Source organism: Sinohyriopsis cumingii, unplaced genomic scaffold (genome assembly GCF_028554795.1).
Source record: "Sinohyriopsis cumingii isolate HCF-2022 unplaced genomic scaffold, ASM2855479v2 utg000400l, whole genome shotgun sequence".
Classification (NCBI taxonomy): Eukaryota; Metazoa; Mollusca; class Bivalvia; order Unionida; family Unionidae; genus Sinohyriopsis; species Sinohyriopsis cumingii.
In genome coordinates, this window is record NW_028315895.1 from 311164 (window position 1) to 334447 (window position 23284).

The 23284-nt window shown below is 37.1% G+C and overlaps 1 protein-coding gene across 1 annotated transcript in view; it reads left to right on the forward strand.

Moving 5' to 3' along the window:
- The window catches only part of LOC149774181 (peroxisomal ATPase PEX1-like), a 109685-nt gene that overhangs the window by 19076 nt on the left and 67325 nt on the right, over positions 1-23284 (forward strand). Inside the window, exon 4 of the mRNA XM_089945712.1 lies at positions 5218-5329. Within this exon, the coding sequence (XP_089801838.1) occupies positions 5218-5329 (112 nt within the window). The remainder of the gene's footprint in view (positions 1-5217; positions 5330-23284) is intronic.

A 23284-nucleotide genomic window follows, 5' to 3' on the forward strand; every position in this document is an offset into this window, starting at 1 on the left:
AAGTCTTACACATTATGTTGTATCACCTGTAAATTATTGTTGTTACAAAATAATTACTTTTCTAAAAGAATTCGATTCTTCACTAAATAAAATGTCAACTTTAAAGATTATTCACTTAATGACTCTTTTACCTTTACAACAATACAAAAATAAAAAATTAACCAGAACAAAAAATAAACCACAACAATAAAATCTTCCACAATTAATTTCAATCCCAAAAATGATCACTACGAATGCTGTAACTCCATATGCTACAGTGCCATTCCCACAAAAGAAACTTACACAAGTGAAAACCTGGCATTTTTATACAGTATATACCAATGTTAATTACCATTGTTAAATTAAAAGAAGGAAAGAAAATACATATCATGCAACAATGTGTCCTCAAAAAAAATAATTCAGAATACATGTTTTATAGTAAAGAATACTAAATGTTTTATGAGTTGACAATAAGGGAATAAGGTTGGATATACAACTAGGGAAAATAGTTACCACATGTATGGTACCATGAGGCTGCCTAATTAGGTACCTTTAGTTCAGTAAAATTGGGAATCCTTTATTTGCCAATCAATTGCTGTGCTTGCATAACACCCAATAGTGTAGAATGTGGTTTCTTTGAATTATGACGGAGGGCCTGTCATTTTCACAAAATAGTTGCATCGATAAGGATTAACTTTTAATTAGTCATTTCTTGTTTATTTAAGACTAACCATTAGCTATTGTGCAATTTGACCACAGCTGACCAGAATATGAAAATAGGGCACATCCTGGGAGAAAATAGGGTGCATCACATGGAGAAACAGCAAGTCTTTTTGCAAATTTTATGCACATTGGACCAGAAAGATTGATCAATATCTAGTGAAAACAAGACTTTAAAAATTCCACGAAAAGCCTCCCAATTTTAGGTTCCAATCACCAATTTTTTTATTCAGGGTCTTTTCTTGGCTTTTGAAAAGTTCATGGGTATGCCTTACACTCCATTTCCCAAAACTACAGTAATCATGCTAATATTATGGAATAAAAGGCAATTACACATCAACGTACTGGTATAGATAATAGTTACCGTTCAAAATTCCCTATTATCACTAGCCAATTTCAGGGTTTTAATGATTAACTGGCCTGTACCACTGTCACAAAACGAAAGACAAATTCGCCAACTATCAACATAGGAGATGCCGAAACATCAAGCTTTCCATCATGTGGAAAGTTATGTTTGCTCAAGCAGAACACAAAACTGAAATTGATTGATGCTGATCTTAGTTGATCTTTATGAGAATTTTAGCCTTTATTATTACCACTCTTCGTGAACATGTACGTTATGATGGTTATGTGCCTTGTACAATTAAACATGCTTACCTTTTTAGAAATATTACCTCAATTTGTAGGATCGCTTATATCATTGAAAATGAGTAACTTGTGAGCGCATGATTCAACGTAAATGAAACAGCTGCATGGTAGGAAGGTTGAAGGCAATGATAAACAATTTCATATTGTGCTGACTCATACATTGTAAAAACTTATTTTTGTATCCAAATTTGGTATGTTAGAGTGTCACAGAAATATCTGCGATGGTCTTAGTACTTGGGAGATAAAAAAGAAAAGATGTTTGATTATGGATTTTACGGTTGCACCAGCACTGTTATGCTATATCTTGCCACAAAAAAGGTATATGATAAAGAAAACTTGAAAAGGTTTATTACAGAAGAGTGAAGAAAGAACATCGACAGTGTGGTGGAAATATGTGTTCATTAAAAGTATTCAAAATAAATAGGATTGCACACCAGTTACATATTTAAATAAGTTAACTTCCTTCAAGAAATTTGGGGCCCCGAGTGGTCTAAAGCACTCTCCATCACGGATCACTGCCATCTCACCTCTGTTTCCGTGGGTTCGAGTCTCGGGCTCGGCCAATGTGGATATGTGAGAAAGCTTGCCGGTAGCTTCTCGTGGGTCAGTGGTTCTTTCTGCGGTTTTCCCGGGTTCTTCCTCCACCATTAATACTGGCCGCCATGTATAGCCTATCCTGTGCTGAAAAATGGCGTTAAACCCTATAACAACAAAAAAAAAATCCTTCAAGAAATTTAAAGTACAAGTCACATGAATACAACAGAAAAATAATTTCTTCTTTGGACTAGAATAGTAGAATAATATCACTGTACATTTTGTATGCATTAACCCTCTAAATTATATGTGATAATATTATGTAGAATACAAGGCTGCAACTTTTACATGATGTGTAAGTTGCTTACTTAAATTTACTGTGTAAAATCTGTAATGTGTATGTTATTGAATATTTTATATGCTCACTTGCAAACTGCATACACCATGATCTGCATTTGCATGTGTCAGTAGAACTGGGTCTATGCAGCTTGTTAGGAATAATCAATAGAACTAACATCATGGACCCTGTTCTATAGGTGCATAACGTTATAGCAGATTGGGGTCTGTGTTATTTGTGGCTTAACTTGACAAATAAGTGACTATATATGGTATGCAACTGGCTGTCAGTGATGCAGGAACCATTCATTCCAATTGAAATTATTTATTTCCAAATCGCTCTTTAACAGGAATATTTTGTAGGATTTTTCTATTAAGTTTTGACCTAATGTATGTTTGTTTTAAAAACTGAATCCAGTCATAATAAGAGGTATCAGACATAGAGTTTCAAGTCGAAGCAGGGTGCACATTATTGCTGTATATTAAGTCTAATGGGCAGATAGGGCAAAGATTTTTAAATGGCATCATTTCTGTTATTCCAAACCGTGGTCACATTTCAAAAGTTTGTTAAGATTGAAGCATTAGCTGTATAAGCATGCACACAGTCCTTTACAGGGTAAAGCTTATCTTGTGAACATGCCTTTAACTGTTTTCCAGACATTTCAATAAGGTTATGATAAATCATTTCTCCTTCAAAATAGGTTCCTCAGTAATAAAAAACCCATTAGGAATATAAGCTTGCTGTTCCCACACCTACCCCCTACTAAAAAACAAAACCAAAAGTACATTTTTTATGTTGATTCATATAGACTAGTGGCAATAACTCTTGCCATTACCTTCCCATGCTGCCACCAGGTTATGGCAGTTATTAAGCTTGGCTTCCAAACAGCAACATTGTATGAAACACCTCCCATATAACCATGCCAAATTTATTGTGAATTCTTGTCATCTATAGACTCAGGTTTTTGGATTTTTTGTGTAAATTCATTGATAGACATGGTTGATTTCTATCTCTTCATGTCAAAGAACAGTATATCAGTATTGTTACCAGATATAAGCGACACACGCCATGGAAGTAAATGCTACATCACAGGAGCATTACGCAGATTTTGGATAGTGGTTACCTTTTATGTATTTTTCTTATAAAGAACAAAAAGTAAATAAATAAATAAATGAGAACGGTACAAGGTTAGTTTCTTTCAGTATATTATCAAATAAGCATTCAGTTTACATAATTTATTGTAATATGCATGGTTGCAATTCTTCTTTTGAATACATTCCCTGATGACATTAATGTTCAGAAGACACTCTGCTACACTTATGATCTTTACACCTCTTTAATGATCTTCTATCTTTTATAAGAATATTTCACTGGATTTTCATTTCCATTGGATCAGTAATACTTTTGGTACAAGATCCATATACTGATATAAATTATGTGAAATAACTGCACAGTAACTGAAAATACCGATTGTCATTTCATATAAAATGATGATTTTGGCTAATTAATGAGCTTAAAGTAATTTGCACAGATTCTCTTACTCTTTACTGATTTGACTTTTAAAGTCTAAATGCTGTCTGTAAATCAGACGTGATTCTTTCAGTCATACAGCTTATGAAAATTTGTGTCCAGTATAGTTTCAAATTTTTTAAATTAATGATGGAGATTTCAAGTGAAGGAGCTGACTGGGCTTGTGCCTCAATATAGCAGTATGCATGTGTTTCCAGAATTCTGTCATTCATTGACAAAACTGAAAGCTGAGTTAAATTTCCCTAATGAATTAATTTGAGAAGTTGAAAAATATAATTTTTGAGTTCCAATTCATGCCATATATACTCATTTTATAAGTCCAGTCCAACTACAAGCAATATAGGCACAGACCTACTGGCACATTATGCTCTGACAGATCCAATTCTTATTTATTCCACTGATTAGTCCTAACAGACTGCATAAACTTAGATATACCAGTGCATTATGCAGTGACAGATCAGGGTCTATGCAGTTTGCATTTTATTCTGATTTACAATCGAGTGTAGATCAATTCATCTTTGCAGAGTTAAGCTTTTCATGGATTCTGTGTTTGCTTCAAACCACATAATATTATTTAGAATTCAAACCAACAATAATTCTATCTGTGAATACAGTGGAAGACCCTTTCCCGTCGGAGTTGTATGTATATGTACTGATGAAAAAGTCATACAGTCCCCCTCCATTATAGTGAGTTTATCATAATCTGATTGTAGATGTAGCATGGTACAACTGGTCCACATGACCAAAATCTTAACCATTGTACAACAACATGTGCTGGAAGAAAACAATATGAAGCATAGTGTTATGTCTATTTCCGTTTCAAAACATTATTGTTCAGTTCAGTATGTAATCTTATTCTCAATGTGTGATTGTGTAATACTACGGTTTTCACTGTAATTTAGTTCAGTACATTGCATAATCAGCATCTGTGTATCCCGACTACTGAGTTATCTTGAGAGAGCAGTATTCAGTGTTTTCATTGATGTCTACCTATTGATTTTCTTTGCTGTTCTGAATCAAAGTTTTATAAATAAGAGAAAAATAATGTAGAGAGTGGGGATTTTCTAATAAATACAAAAACCATATTGTTTTGGATCTTTTTATTGGTGGACAGGACACATTTGATTTAGCATTTGATAATGTCACAGCATTAAGGGCTACTGTGTACCCCAAAATCGTATCAAGCTTGTGTTTTTGCTGATTCAAAATAAGATATGCATGTACTTTGATGTTTGATAATTCAGAAAAGTTAGTTTGTTGTTTTGTTGAACAAAGGTAGTAAATATTGTAATTGTACTGAAAATTGCTGGAAGTTCTAAAGTTTTGGTCTATTTTGAATTAAAAACAGTTTGTTACTGTGCATTACATCAGTGTAATTTTTCATCCCTATTCCATGATATGTAATTTAATTATTACAACAGTTACTATACCAGTGATAGCTGTGAAATAAGCTGAGTTTAAATTTTCAGGAACGCCATGCTCTACATATAGAGGATCACCTGATGGACCAGGTGAGAGTTGTGTGGACTGGTCAAGTCTTACCTGTGTGGGTTGGCAACATCTGTATCTTCATCAAGATAGGTAATTTGGACTTAAAACCACAAAAATATTCAAACACAGGCCCAGTTACAAGTGGCTTAAAATAGTTACCTGCCCTGACTCAAATTTTACATACCCCAAATGAAAGTGGCTTGAAAAAGTTACATGCTCTGTCTTCAGTTTTACATGTGCCAAGGTATTAGTGTCATTTCTTTTTTTCCTGTACTTGGGGACTTCAATAGTTTTGTTGTTTAAATAGAGACATCTATTTATGTACACAAACACTTTAAAAAATCTTCACATGTTGCTCATTTGAAGTTACTAAAGAAAGAAATGAAGTTTAAAAATTTCTGTCTTGATAAATTTCACTTATGAGAACAATGTCTTTAAGTTACATGCACATTATTGCAGACATGTAACAGTTAAAGAAGATGTAAATGGAATCAAAAGCTAGTAACTGTAAAGTAAATTGATTAAAACTATGATCACTGTTCTTTTAAATGTAAAACATCATCTTGAGTGTTATGTCAATAATCCACATGATGACCTTAATGGTAAGTTAAACCCAGTTTTACAGAAATTGTTACATCTTTTTAACCAGCGATACATTACATTTAAGCGTAATGAAGACATGAACCACACCAGGGATGCATTACACTTAAGTGTAATGAAGACATGAACCACACCAGGGATGCATTACACTTAAGTGTAATGAAGACATGAACCACACCAAGGATGCATTATACTTAAGTGTAATGAAGACATGAACCACACTAGGGATGCATTACAATTAGGTGTAATGAAGACATGAACCATACCAAGGATGTATCAACTTAAGTGTAATGAAGACATGAACCACACCAGTGATGCATTATACTTAGGTGTAATGAAGACATGAACCACACCAGTGATGCATTACACTTAGGTGTAATGAAGACATGAACCACACCAGTGATGCATTATACTTAAGTGTAATGAAGATGTGAACCACACCAATGATGCATTACACTTAGGTGTAATGAAGACATGAAACACACCAGTGATGCATTATACTTAAGTGTAATGAAGATGTGAACCACACCAAGGATGCATTATACTTCAGTGTAATGAAGACATGAACCACACCAGGGATGCATTACACTTACGTGTAATGAAGACATGAACCACACCTGGGATGCATTACACTTAAGTGTAATGAAGACATCAACACTTAAGTGTAATGAAGATATGAACCACACCAGGCATACATTACACTTAAGTGTAATGAAGATATGAACTACACCAAGCATTATACTTAACTGTAATTAAGACATGAACCACACCAAGGATGCATTACACTTCAGTGTAATTAAGATATGAACCACACCAGTGATGCATTACACTTAAGTGCAATCAAGACTTGAACCACACCAGAGATACATTACACTTAAGTGTAATGCATACATGAACCACACCAAGGATGCATTATACTTTGGCGTAATGAAGACATGAACCACACAGGGGATGCATTAAACTTTAGTGTAATGAATGCATGAACACTTAGGTGTAATGAAGACATGAACCACACCAGGCATGCATTGCACTTAAGTGTAACGAAGACATGAAGCACACCAGGGATGCATTACACTTAGGTGTAATCAAGACATGAACCACACCAGGGATGCATTACACTTAAGTGTAATGAAGATATGAACCACACCAAGGATGCATTATACTTAAGTGTAATGAAGACATGAACCACACCAAGGATGCATTACACTTAAGTGTATTGAAGACATGAACCACACCAGTGACGCATTACACTTAACTGTAATCAAGACATGAACCACACCAGGCATGCATTACACTTAAGTGTAATGAAGATATGAACCACACCAAGGATGCGCTATACGTAAGTGTAATTAAGACATGAACCATGCTAAGGATGCATTACACTTAAGTGTAATGAAGACATGAACCACACCAGGGATGCATTACACTTAAGTGTAATAAAGACATGAATCACACGACTCATGCAATTCACTTAAGTGTAACGAAGACATGAAGCACATCAGTGATGCATTACACATAAGTATAATGAGGATATGAACCACACCAAGGATGCATTACACTTAAGCATAATGAAGATATGAACCACACCAGTGATGCATTACACTTAAGCATAATCAAGACATGTACCACACCAGGGATGTATTACACTTAACTGTAATGAAGACATGAACCACACAAAGGATGCATTACACTTAAGTGTAAAGAAGACATGAACCCCACCAGCGATGCATTATACTTAAGTGTAATGAAGACATGAACCACACCAAGGATGCATTACACTTAAGCATAATGAAGACATGAACCACACCAGGGATGTGTTACACTTAAGTGTAATGAAGACATGAACCACACAAGGGATGCATTACACTTAAGTGTAATAAAGACATGAACCACACCAGTCATGCATTACACTTAAGACATAAGACATGAAGCACACCAGTGATGCATTATACTTAAGTGTAATGAAGACAAGAACCACACCAGGGATGCATTACACTTAAGTGTAATAAAGACATGAACCACACCAGTCATGCATTACACTTAAGAAATAAGACATGAAGCACACCAGTGATGCATTATACTTAGGTGTAATGAAGACATGAACCACACCAGGGATGCATTACACTTAAGTGTAATGAAGACATGAACCACACCAGTCATGCATTACACTTAAGACATAAGACATGAAGCACACCAGTCATGCATTATACTTAAGTGTAATGAAGACATGAACCACACCAAGGATGCTTTACACTTAAGTGTAATGAAGACATCAACCACACCAAGGTTCCTTTACACTTAAGTGTAATGAAGACATGAACCACACCAGGGATACATTACACTTAAGTGTAATTAATACATGAAGCACACCAAGGATGCATTACACTTCTGTGTAATGAAGATATGAACCACACCAGTGATGCATTACACTTAAGTGTAATGACGAAATGAACCACACCAGGGATGCATTACACTTAAGTGTAATAATGACATGAACCACACCAGTGATGCATTACACTTAAGACATAAGACATGAAGCACACCAGTGATGCATTATACTTAAGTGTAATGAAGATATGAATGACGACAAGGATGCATTACACTTAAGTGTACTGAAGACATGAACCACACCAGGGATACATTACACTTAAGTGTAATTAATACATGAACCACACCAAGGACGCATTACATTTAAGTGTAATGAAGACATGAACCACACTAGTGATGCATTACACTTAAGTGTACTGAAGAAATGAACCACAGCAGTGATGTATTACACTTAAGTGTAATGAAGACATGAACCACACCAAGGATGCATTACAGTTAAGTGTAATGAAGACATGAACCACACCAGTGATGCATTACACTTAAGTGTAATGAAGACATGAACCACACCAAGGATGCATTACACTTAAGTGTAATGAAGACATGAACCACACCAGTGATGCATTACACTTAGGTGTAATGAAGACATGAACCACACCAGGGATACATTACACTTAAGTGTAATTAATACATGAACCACACCAAGGATGCGTTACAGTTAAGTGTAATGAAGACATGAACCACACCAGTGATGCATTACACTTAAGTGTAATGAAGACATGAACCACACCAGTGATGCATTACACTTAAGCATAATGAAGACATGAACCACAGCAGAGATGTATTACACTTAAGTGTAATGAAGACATGAACCACACCAAGGATGCATTACAGTTAAGTGTAATGAAGACATGAACCACACCAGTGATCCATTAGACTTAGGTGTAATGAAGACATGAACCACACCAGGGATACATTACACTTAAGTGTAATTAATACATCAACCACACCAAGGATGCGTTACAGTTAAGTGTAATGAAGACATGAACCACACCATTGATGCATTACACTTAAGTGTAATGAAGACATGAACCACACCAGGCATGCGTTACACTTAGCTGTAATGAAAACATGAAACATGCCAAGGATCCATTACACTTAAGTGTAATGAAGACATGAACCACATCAGTGATGCATTACACTTAAGTGTAATGAAGACATGAACCACACCAGTGATGTATGTGTAATGAAGACATGAACCACACCAGTGATGCATTACACTTATGTGTAATGAAGACATGAAGCACACCATTGATGGATTATACTTAAGTATAATGAAGATATGAACCACACCAAGGATGCATTACACTTAAGTGTAATGAAGACATAAACCACACCAGGGATCCATTACAATTAAGTATAATGAATACATGAACCACACCAAGGATTACACTTATGTGTAATGAAGACATGAACCACATCAGTGAAGCATTATACTTAAGTGTAATGAAGATATGAACCACACCAGGGATGCATTACTCTTAGGTGTAATGAAGACATGAACCACACCAGTGATGCATTACACTTAAGCATAATGAACACATGAACCACACCAGAGATGTATTACCTTTAAGTGTAATGATGACATGAACCACACCAAGGATGCATTACACTTCAATGTGATAAAGACCTCAACCACGCCAGGGATGTATTACCTTTTAATGTAATGAAGACATGACCACACCAGTGATGCATTACACTTAAGTGTAATGAAGATATGAACCACACCAGTGATGCATTACACTTAAGTGTAATGAAGACATGAACCACACCAAGGATGCATTATATTTGAGTGTAATGAAGACATGAACCACACCAGGGATGCATTACACTTAAGTGCAATGAAGACATGAACACTTAGGTGTAATGAAGAGATGAACCACACCAGGCATGCATTACACTTAAGTGTAATGAAGACATGAACCACACCAGAGATGCATTACACCTTTGGTGTAATGAAGACATAAACCATACCAAGGATGCATTACACTTAAGTGTAATGAAGACATGAACCACACCAGTGATGCATTACAGGTAAGTGTAATGAAGACATGAACCACACCAGGGATGCATTACACTTTGGTGTAATGAAGACATGAACCACACCAAGGATGCATTACACTTAAGTGTAAAGAAGACATGAACCACACCATTGATGCATTATACTTAAGTGTAATGAAGACAAGAACCACACCAGTGACGCATTGCACTTAACTGTAATCAAGACATGAACCACACCAAGCATGCATTACACTTAGGTGTAATCAAGATATGAACCACACCAAGGGTGCGTTATACGTAAGTGTAATTAACACATGAACCATACTAAGGATGCATTACACTTAAGTGTCATGAAGACATGAACCACACCAGGGATGCATTACACTTAAGTGTAATAAAGACATGAACCACACCAGTGATGCAATTCACTTAAGTGTAACGAAGACATGAAGCACATCAGTGATGCATTACACTTAAGTGTAATGAAGATATAAACCACACCAAGGATGCATTACACTTAAGTATAATGAAGATATGAACCACACCAGTGATGCATTACACTTAAGCATGATCAAGACATGTACCACACCAGGGATGTATTACACTTAACTGTAATGAAGACATGAACCACACCAAGGATGCATTACACTTAAGTGTAAAGAAGACATGAACCACACCAGTGATGCATTATACTTAAGTGTAATGAAGACATGAATGACACCAAGGATGCATTACACTTAAGCATAATGAAGACATGAACCACACCAGGGATGTATTACACTTAAGTGTAATGAAGACATCAACCACACCAGGGATGCATTACACTTAAGTGTAATAAAGACATGAACCACACCAGTCATGCATTACACTTAAGACATAAGACATGAAGCACACCAGTGATGCATTATACTTAAGTGTAATGAAGACATGAACCACACCAGGGATGCATTACACTTAAGACATAAGACATGAAGCACACCAGTGATGCATTATACTTAAGTGTAATGAAGACATGAATCACACCAGGGATGCATTACACTTAAGTGTAATAAAGACATGAACCACACCAAGCATGCATTACATTTAAGACATAAGACATGAAGCACACCAGTGATGCATTATACTTAAGTGTAATGAAGACATGAACCACACAAGGGATGCATTACACTTAAGTGTAATAAAGACATGAACCACACCAGGGATGCATTACACTTAAGTGTAATGAAGACATGAAGAACACCAGTGATGAATTATGCTTAAGTGTAATGAAGATATGAACCACACCAGGGATGCATTATACTTAAGTGTAATGAAGACATGAACCACACCAAGGATGCTTTCCACTTAAGTGTAATGAAGACATAAACCACATCAAAGTTCCTTTACAATTAAGTGTAATGAAGACATGAACCTCACCAGTGATGCATTACACTTAAGTGTAATGAAGACATGAACCTCAAGTGTAATAAGGACATGAACCACACTAGTGATGCATTACACTTAAGACACAGGACATAAAGCACACCAGTGATGCATTATCCTTAAGTGTAATGAAGATATGAACCACAACAAGGATACATTACACTTAAATGTAATTAAGACATGAACCACACCAGGGATACATTACACTTAAATGTAATTAATACATAAACCACACCAAGGACGCATTACACTTATGTGCAATGAAGACATGAACCACGCTAGTGATGCATTACACTTAAGTGTAATAAAGACATGAACCACACCAGGGATGCATTACACTTAAGTGTAATGAAGACATGAACCATACCAATGATGCATTGCACTTAAGTGTAATGAAGACATGAACCACACCAGTTATGCATTACACTTAAGTGTAATGAAGACATGAACCACGCTAGGGATGCATTACACTTAAGTGTAATAAAGACATGAACCACACCAGGGATGCATTACACTTAAGTGTAATGAAGACATGAAGCACACCAGTGATGAATTATGCTAAAGTGTAATGAAGATATGAACCACACCAGGGATGCATTATACCTAAGTTTAATGAAGATATGAACCACACCAGGGATGCATTACACTTAGGTGTAATGAAGACATGAACCACACCAGTGATGCATTACACTTAAGCATAATGAAGACATGAACCACACCAAGGATGCATTACAGTTAAGTGTGATGAAGACATTAACCACACCAGGGATGCATTACGCTTAAGTGTAATGAAGACATGAACCACACCAGTGATGTATTACACTTAAGTGTAATGAAGACATGAACCACACCAGGGATGCATTACACTTAGGTGTAATGAAAACATGAAACATGCCAATGATCCATTACACTTAAGTGTAATGAAGACATGAACCACATCAGTGATGCATTACACTTAAGTGTAATGAAGACGTGAACCACACCAGTGATGTATGTGTAATGAAGACATGAACCACAACAGTGATGCATTACACTTATGTGTAATGAAGACATGAAGCACACCATTGATGGATTATACTTTTGTGTAATGAAGATATGAACCACACCAAGGATGCATTACACTTAAGTGTGATGAAGACATAAACCGCACCAGGGATGCATTACAATTAAGTATAATGAATATATGAACCACACCAAGGATTACACTTATGTGTAATGAAGACATGAACCACATCAGTGAAGCATTATACTTAAGTGTAATGAAGATATGAACCACACCAGGGATGCATTACTCTTAGGTGTAATGAAGACATGAACCACACCAGTGATGCATTACACTTAAGCATAATGAACACATGAACCACAACAAGGATGTATTACCTTTAAGTGTAATGATGACATGAACCACACCAAGTATGCATTACACTTAAATGTAATAAAGACCTCAACCACACCAGGGATGTATTACCTTTTAATGTAATGAAGACATGAACCACACCAGTGATGCATTACACTTAAGTGTAATGAGGACATGAACCACACCAGTGATGCATTACACTTAAGTGTAATGAAGACATGAACCACACCAAGGATGCATTATATTTAAGTGTAATGAAGACATGAACCACACCAGGGATGCATTACGCTTAAATGCAATGAAGACATGGACACTTAGCTGTAATGAAGAGATGAACCACATCAGGCATGCATTACACTTAAGTGTAATGAAGACATGAACCACACCAGGGATGCATTACACTTTTGGTGTAATGAAGACATGAACCATACCAAGGATGCATTACACTTAAGTGTAATGAAGACATGAACCACACCAGTGATGCATTACAGGTAAGTGTAATGAAGACATGAACCACACCAGGGATGCAATACACTTTGGTGTAATGACGACATGAACCATACCATGGATGCATTACACTTAAGTGTAATGAAGACATGAGCCACACCAGTGATGCATTACACTTGAGTGTAATGAATACATGAACCACACCAAGGATGCATTACACTTAAGTGTAAAGAAGACATGAATCACACCTTTGATGCATTATACTTAAGTGTAATGAAGATTTGACCCACACCAGGGATGCATTACACTTAGGTGTAATGAAGATATGAACCACACCAGTGATGCATTGCACTTAAGCATAATGAAGACATGAACCATACTTAGGATGCTTTACACTTAAGTGTAATGAAGACATAAACCACACCACGGATGCTTTACACTTAAGTGTAATGAAGACATGAACTACACCAGTGATGCATTACACATAAGTGTAATGAAGACATGAAACACACCAGGGATACATTACACTTAAGTGTAATTAATACATGAACCACACCAAGGATGCGTTACACTTAAGTGTAATGGTGACATGAACCACACCAGAGATGCATTACACTTAAGTGTAATAAAGACATGAACCACACAAGTGATGCATTACACTTAAGACATAAGACAATAAGCACACCAGTGATGCATTATACTTAACTGTAATGAAAATATGAACAACACCAAGGATGCATTACACTTAAGTGTAGGGAAGACATGAACCACACCAGGGATACATTACACTTAAGTGTAATTAATACATGAACCACACCAAGGATGCATTACACTTAAGTGTAATGAAGACATGAACCACACCAGTGATGCATTACACTTAATTGTAATGAAGACATGAACCATGCCAATGATGCATTACACTTAAGTGTAATGAAGACATGAACCACACCAGGGATGCATTACACTTTAGTGTAATAAAGACATGAAGCACACCAGTGATGAATTATGCTTAAGTGTAATGAAGATATGAACCACACCAAGGATGCATTACACTTAAGTGTAATGAAGATATGAACCACACCAGGGATACATTACACTTAAGTGTAATGAAGACATGAACCACACCAGTGATGCATTACACTTAAGCATAATGAAGACATGAACCACACCTGGGATGTATTACACTTAAGTGTAATGAAGACATGGACCACACCAAGGATGCATTAAAGTTAAGTGTAATGAAGACATGAACCACACCAGGGATGAATTACGCTTAGGTGTAATGAAAACATGAAACATGCCAATGATGCATTACACTTAAGTGTAATGACGACATGAACCACACAAGGGATGCATTACACTTAAGAGTAATGAAGACATGAACCACACCAGGGATGCATTACGCTTAGGTGTAATGAAAATATGAAACATGCCAATGATGCATTACACTTAAGTGTAATGAAGACATGAACCACATCAGTGATGCATTACACTTAAGTGTAATGAAGACATGAACCACACCAGTGATGCATTACACTTAAGTGTATTGAAGACATAAACCACACCAGGGATGCATTACGCTTAATTGTAATGAATACATGAACCACACGAAGGATGCATTATACTTAAGTTTAATGAAGATATGAACCACACAAGGGATGCATTACACTTAAGGGTAATGAAGACATGAACCACACCACTGATGCATTACACATAAATGTAATGAAGACATGAACCACACCAGCACACCAGTGATGCATTACACTTAAGTGTAATGAAGACATGAACCACACCAAGGATGCATTATATTTAAGTGTAATGAAGACATGATGCACACTAGGGATGCATTACACTTAAGTGTAATGAAGACATGAACCACACCAAGGATGCATTATACTTAGGTGTAATGCAGACATGAACCACACCAGGGATGCATTACACTTAAGTGTAATGAATGCATGAACACTTAGGTGTAATGAAGACATGAACCACACCAGTGATGCATTACACTTAAGTGTAATGAAGACATGAACCACACCAGGGATGCATTACACTTAAGTGTAATGAATACATGAACCACACCAAGGATGCATTACACTTAAGTGTAATGAAGACATGAACCACACCAGTGATGCATTATACTTAAGTGTAATGAAGATTTGACCCACACCAGGTATGCATTACACTTAGGTGTAATGAAGATATGAACCACACCAATGATGCATTACAGTTAAGCATAATGAAGACATGAACCACACCAGGGATGTATTACACTTAAGTGTAATGAATATATGAACCACACCAGTGATGCATTACACTTTAGTGTAATGAAGACATGAACCACACCAGGGATGCATTATACTTAAGTGTAATGAAGATATTAACCACACCAGGGTTGCATTACACTTAGGTGTAATGAAGACATGAACCACACCTGTGATGCATTACACTTAAGCATAATGAAGACCTGAACCACACCAGGGATGTATTACACTTAAGCGTAATGAAGATATGAACTGCACCAAGGAAGCATTACACTTAAGTGTAATGAAGATGTGAACCACACCAGTGATGCATTATACTTAAGTGTAATGAAGATGTGAACCACACCAGGGATGCATTACACTTAAGTGTAATGAAGACATGAACCACACCAAGGATGCATTACACTTAAGTGTAATGAGGACATGAACCACACCAGGGATACATTACACTTATGTGTAATTAATACATGAACCACACCAAGGATGCATTACACTTAATTGCAATGAAGACATGAACCACACCAGTGGTGCATTACACTTAAGTGTAATGAAGACATGAACCACACCAGGGATGCATTACACTTAAGTGTAATGAAGACATGAACCATGCCAATGATGCATTACACTTAAGTGTAATGAAGACATGAACCACACCAGTGTTGCATTACACTTAAGTGTAATGAAGACATGAACCACACAAGGGATGCATTACACTTAAGTGTAATGAGGATATGAAGCACACCAGTGATGCATTATACTTAAGTGTAATGAAGATATGAACCACACCAAGGATGCATTACACTTAAGTGGTATGAAGACATGAACCACACCAGGGATGCATTACACTTAAGTGTAATGAATTCATTCACCACACCAAGGATTCTTTACACTTAGGTGTAATGAAGACATTAACCGCACCAGTGATTCATTATACCTAAGTGTAATGAAGTTATGAACCAGACCAGGGATGCATTACACTTAAGTGTAATGAAGACATGAACCACACCAGTGATGCATTACACTTAAGCATAATGAAGACATGAACCACACCAGGGATGTATTACACTAAAGTGTAATGAAGACATGAACCACACCATTGATGCATTACACTTAAGTGCAATGAAGACATGAACCACACCAGTGATGCATTACACTTAAGTGTAATGAAGACATGAACCAGACCAGGGATACATTACACTTAAGCATAATGAAGACATGAACCACACCAGGGATGCATTATGCTTAAGTGTAATGAAGACATGAACCATACCAAGGATTCATTACACTTAAGTGTAATGAAGGCATGAACCACACTAGGGATGCATTACACTTAAGTGTAATGAAGACATGAACCATACCAATGATGCATTACACTGAAGTGTAATGAAGACATGAAGCACACTAGGGATGCATTACACTTAAGTGTAATGAAGACATGAACCATACCAAGGATTCATTACACTTAAGTGTAATGAAGACATGAACCACACCAGTGATGCATTACACTTAAGTGTAATGAAGACACGAACCACACCAGGGATGCATTACACTTATGTGTAATGAAGACATGAACAATACCATGGATGCATTTCACTTAAGTGTAATGAAGACATGAACCACACCAGTGATGCATTACACTTAAGTGTAATGAAGACATGATCCACACCAGGGATGCATTACACAAAACTCCATGGATACTTCAGTTACTACATCTGTTCACACTGAGTGGCTTACTCACAACAGACAGAGAGGTCTCTAAATCTTTACAAGTACAGTGTGACCCCACTATATCATGCTACGTTATAATATGAATTCGGATATAACACGGTCTTGTGTGGCTCCGGAAAATTTATATACATGTATTTTTCTCGTACATGGAAAATAAAAATTCTTTCTTAAAAGTACAAAAAAAGTAAAAAGTTTATAATCATTTTGGGGAAGATATAGCATATGAATGATACAAGATGATTGTGGTATGGCTCCTGAAATTTTATATGTATTTTTCTCGTACATGAAAAAATAGTATTTTCTTCTTTAAAGTACAAAGTAATGTGGGATCATATATGGCTTCACCATTGTCACTAAACTGAAATTTATTTTCCTTATTGGCAATAAAATATACCATCTACCAATTTTTGTTTTATTGGCTAGATTGTTGGCTATTTAAACCTGTGTATATAACCATTGGTTTGGAGTGGAGAAATTCAGAAGCCCCATGAAAGGAAGCTGCAAACTTGATATAAAAATGCACTGAAATTTATCTATTGTTACACAAATTCTTTGTCAGTATTGACAAACCATCTTAGCAGTACATTGTTATATCATAATCCACTTATTTGACGTCTAGCTTGATTATTGTATGTTGTGAGATATCTGTTTTTGTTGTTGTTGACATGTCTGGTAGTGGAGATCAACCGGATGAGGCATAATCTCATTAATCTATCTTTCATCGGACTTTTGGCCACTCGCTAGTAGTTAATATATTTACATAGACTGACATTTGTATGTGGATGGTAAGTAAAATTCCTCTTCTTTTCACTCATAATTAAATCCTTCAGAACACTCATATTTTCTGTAGTAATCCCTGTCCTCCATTTCTAATTTTACAACTTTTCTTGCTCCTTTCTTTCAAAGACAAAGTTTTCTATCTTTCTGGAGTTAATGTTGCCATATGGGTTGTTAGTGCATGCTGTAGCTGTATTTTACATGCAGGTATTGTGTGTACAATATAAAAAGCTGAAATGTGCATTTGATTTTATATTTTTAACACAACTTTAACATTTTTAGTTTTATCATTATAATGTCTTCACTGTGGCAATTTTATAGTGACGTGTGATGTCTAGCACTGGGGCTTTATGCCACAGACATGTAGCATCATGTCCCATCCAGTCACATCATGATACCAGACCAACCAGTCCTAGCACTAACTTTTTAATGCATGGTGCCAAGCAAGGCAGCTGATAAGTATCATTTTTATAAGTCTTTGTTATGACTCAGCCATGGTTCGAACATGTCACTGCTCATATCCAAGGCAGATGATCTAACCAGTTAGGCCACCAGAATAGTTAAAAGCTAAAATAAAATTGCTGTATAATTTCCATTATGTTCTGAAACATACAGGCATGTTTCCTGTACATAATCTAGTCACGGCTTCCACTTTATAGTTATTATAAATGATGCTTTTGTAATTTTACCTGTATAGGCATTCACTAGGCTTTTACTACAGGCAATTTTCAGTAGATTTGAGACCAAAGCATCCACTTCATAATGTTAGTAGTGATTTTTCAGTACTTTATCTGTCTCAGCTGTCACAGACCTGATGCCCTTCTTAACAGGCAAATTGTCACCTAGTATTTAGCTATCCATTCACTCCCTTAGATCGTAAAGCAGGATGGATGATGGACTACACCTGTATATATTGTCAGCTCTATTTTTTGTCTTACAGATTTTGACCAGTCGCATGACCAAATTCATGAATACATGTCAGATATGCATCTCACGGACAGAAAGTCAGTGGGCTCCAGTATTGGAGATACAAAAAAGTGAAGCCGCACAAGTGACTTTAGAGGGACGACAACACAATCAGTATACATGCTGATTTCACTTCAGTCAATGGTATACTTTTTTTATGGGTATCACAATCTACAGGATTAATAAACAAAATGTATCAGTCCAAGCTGTTGTGGCCATTGACAGTTATGGCTCTTCCATCACCACTTCAACATGATAAAAAAAAATTTGGCAGAATAGATGTTCTATGACCAACCATGTTTATCACCTGCAATCAAGTGAGATTGAGATCAAAGCAAACCACCTCAGTTACCAACTCATGCTTCTGAATTATAAACCAATTACATGGATCAGATATATAGATAATGAACTGGACAATGGCATGACCAGACTCTGCCTCATGGCTCTCAATGCAGTGGGTCACCAATACAATAGATCATGCATAGTTTGACAAATGGTCTTTGTCCAGTTTTAGCCAGACCAGCATCACACAGGCACTCTCACAGATCAACATAACTAGATAGTGCTGTATATCCTTGATGCCAAGCTTACTGCAGCCCGTATACACACTGGTATTGATTCACTTTGTTCTGAAGTCTTTGATGATCACGGGTACATTTCTTAGTGATCATTTGGAAATAACCATATCCCATTCAGAATGGTTTGCAAGTGTGGTGAACTACCACCTTCAGTATGATCTACTGCATCATCACAGAGAGTACAAGAGATGTCTCCACAATTAGACTTGCTCTCAATCACCCTCATCTTTGTTGGATCTCATCATGAGAAAAGTCTGCCTTCCAGATTTCAATTAAGGAAGTCTTCCACTTGCTTCCACCATTATTTTATCATCCAGCTTGTTCTTCATCAACAACCTGGGCTAACAATTTGCATTATTAACTTGTTGTTTAGAAAGGATGAACTGGCATTTATAAATTCCTTCCACAATCTCATAGAGTTACTGACTCTTTATGGCAGTTTTCATTGAAATTAGAGGACCCAGGTGTCATGGGACTCTTTTCTTGCAGCTGTGCATTCCTGCAAACTTTAGCAGGAGGTTCTGTAAGACCACGCTCCAATTCTTAACGTGGACCCCCCCAGTGGTTAACTAAGATGTTGCAACATTAAGAAAAACAAAACCATACTTGGTGCACATGGATTTGAAGTCTTTAAGCAACACACAGCACTTGGTATACATTGTTGTAGCAGTGGGTTCCATGTTGGACTTTGAATCAGTGGCCATATTCCAACAACCTGAACACTATTATCGCCCACCTTGAATCTCACAGGACATGTGTGTGAGTCTGTTTCCAAAATGGCACACATCTTTAAGCAGTGATGTCCTGCACACCCTGGCCAATGCCATCAAGGCAGATATTAACTTACAACTGGTGGAAAGAGATGTGGTGGTGTTGACCTCTACTTTTCTTAAAGATCATCATAAATCCAGTTTATGAGTGCATCAGTTATTGTCTAATATCTTTAATGGCCAAGTCAAGGAAATTCCAGAACAGGTCACTAAAGACACCAATTTCCTTGAAGTGCAGTCTCAGCCAGAGAGAAAGGTTTTCAAAGAAATTGACAAAAGGATCGAAAAGACACATTGAACAGAGAAGCAGTTCTACAAATCTTGCAGCCAGATATGACCACAGTTCTCAGGAATGAAATTGCAGAAGAGATGGTGACCATGTTTTACTGCATTCTCTCTGTGCCTGCCTCTCCATAACAATAAAACCACATCATTCTCACACCAACTTTGTCAGATTTCCTCCTGGGAGGAAAGCTTTGATTCTCTCCCACCCAGTGGTAAGTAATTGCCATCATTATCATTTGACCCAACAAGTGGTTTGAGAGGAATACTGTATCACCTTCAGTGCACCTCTTCCATTGCCCAGGGTCACTTCAGCTGCAAATGTTTCCAACAACCAATTTAAACTGCCACTCTGCAGCTAGAAGTTAACAGCCTCATTCAGAAACGGGCAGTCAAAATCATTTGCAGTGTAAATTCACCAAGATTTTATTTGAGACCATTACTTATCCCAGAAGTCAACAGCACTCTTTAACCTGTCATAGATTTAAGTGCCCTCCATCATTTCATTCATGCCCCATTGGTTTAAGACGGAAACACTAAGACAGGTTTTGAATGCTGTTCAGCAGGTAGACATCCCAGTCAATGTGGACTTATACAGATGTGTATGTTCCCATTCCCATTGACATAGCTTCCAGATGTTTGGGTGGTTTGCTTACAAAGACAACATTTGCCAGTTCATGGCACACTCATTTGGACTCATTGACAGAGCTTCCAGATGTTTGGGTGGTTTGCTTACAAAGACAACATTTACCAGTTCAGGGCATTCCCATTTGGACTCGTCATTTACCGAGCTTCCAGATGTTTGGGTGGTTTGCTTACAAAGACAACATTTACCAGTTCAGGGCACACTCGTTTGGACTCATCATAAGAGTAATAGCCCATATCAGGACCACCTCCAAATGGCAGCGTCATACTACCTGGATGACCTTTTGAAAAAACATAAGGTGAGCTGTATAATGGAACTAGACATGATATTGCATCATACTCTTGTTCTCAGCCTTGGATTTCTTGTCAGTAAGGACAAATCCAACTCATACCAACTCGGCATTTTGTCCATTTTGGTCTCGAGTTCACAAAAAATGTAACCAGAGTAAGTGTCCTTCAAGAATGGGCATTGCAAATGAGTACATTGGTGGCTTCAGTGCATTCAAGGGACAGTCTCTCTGCAATTCCTTTGCCTAGTGGGCTTGCTCACTGCAGCAGTGGACATCATCATTCCTAGATAGCCTTTTTATGAGACCATTACATCTGATTTTATTGTCTTATTAGAGGCTGAAACAGTGCCCTTGGCCCAACTTCTGACAATCTCAACACAGTTGTTAATTTATCTCAGAAGATGGCACATCCTAAATTGGCTCACATCATGTGTTCCCTAGCAAGTGCAACCTCCCAAAATCACTGTTGGTACTGATGCAAGCACAGAAGACTGGAGTGCTCATCTCCTTCCATCATTCTAGGATGCCTGTGGAGAGTGTCCCACTCAGGATCAGATTTTATACATCAGCATCCTCAAGATGACAGCCATACTGAAAGTATTTCATTGGTGTTGGGATGAGTTATATGGAAAGGGTGTCCTCGTTCTGTCCAACAACTTCACAGTGCATTATCTCCAAAGGCATGGGGTAACCAGTTTCCATTCTATTTGCCTCCTTTTTGGGGATTTTCTAAGATGGTGTCTTCACTGACAAATCTACATACAAATTCATTATATTCCAGCCAATTGGTTTAGTCTCTTCATTCTTTGGTATTTACTTTCATGTGTCCCCTTTGGGACAGACCAATAATGGATCAGTTTGTGACAAGGAGGAATGCGAAACCCTCAACTTTGTTTCACCTGATCCTAAGGCCTGGGCAGTCAGTGCTCTTTCTGTAGATTGGGACAATCTTCATGCATGCACTTAACCACCGACACCTCCAGTCTGTATTAACAATCACACAAGAACAAACTGTTTCTCTTGGAGAAGATGGCCTGCCCCTTTGAAAGTGGGAAATGGTGAGTTTTCACATAGTATAGGAGCAAAAACAATTGCAACATTGAATGCATCAGTAGCTGAAATAGTTAACTTTCTTCTATGTTTCTTTGATGAGAAACATTGCCTGTCATCATAAAATGCTACTGTTCTATGAACTCTGATGTGCTGCATCATCATGGAAGAGAGGATATTGGACAAAACAATGACTTTTCTGACCTTCTGTCATATTTCGGTGTCACATATCCAAAGGTGTTGGCTCTGTGCCCAAAGTGGAATCAATCATGGATACAAAACTGGCTGAATGTGACACTGTTTGAACCGCTCATGAGGGCTTCATTGCTTCATTTCTCATATAAGACCTGCATCCAACTCAGTCTAGCAACAACTGGCAGAATCAATGAAATACATGCTTTGTCATTTGCAGTTCCGACAGGATGGGTCATTGTAAATATCCAGAGTTAAAAGGTTGTGGTCTAAAAGCTTCCAGATTTGCAC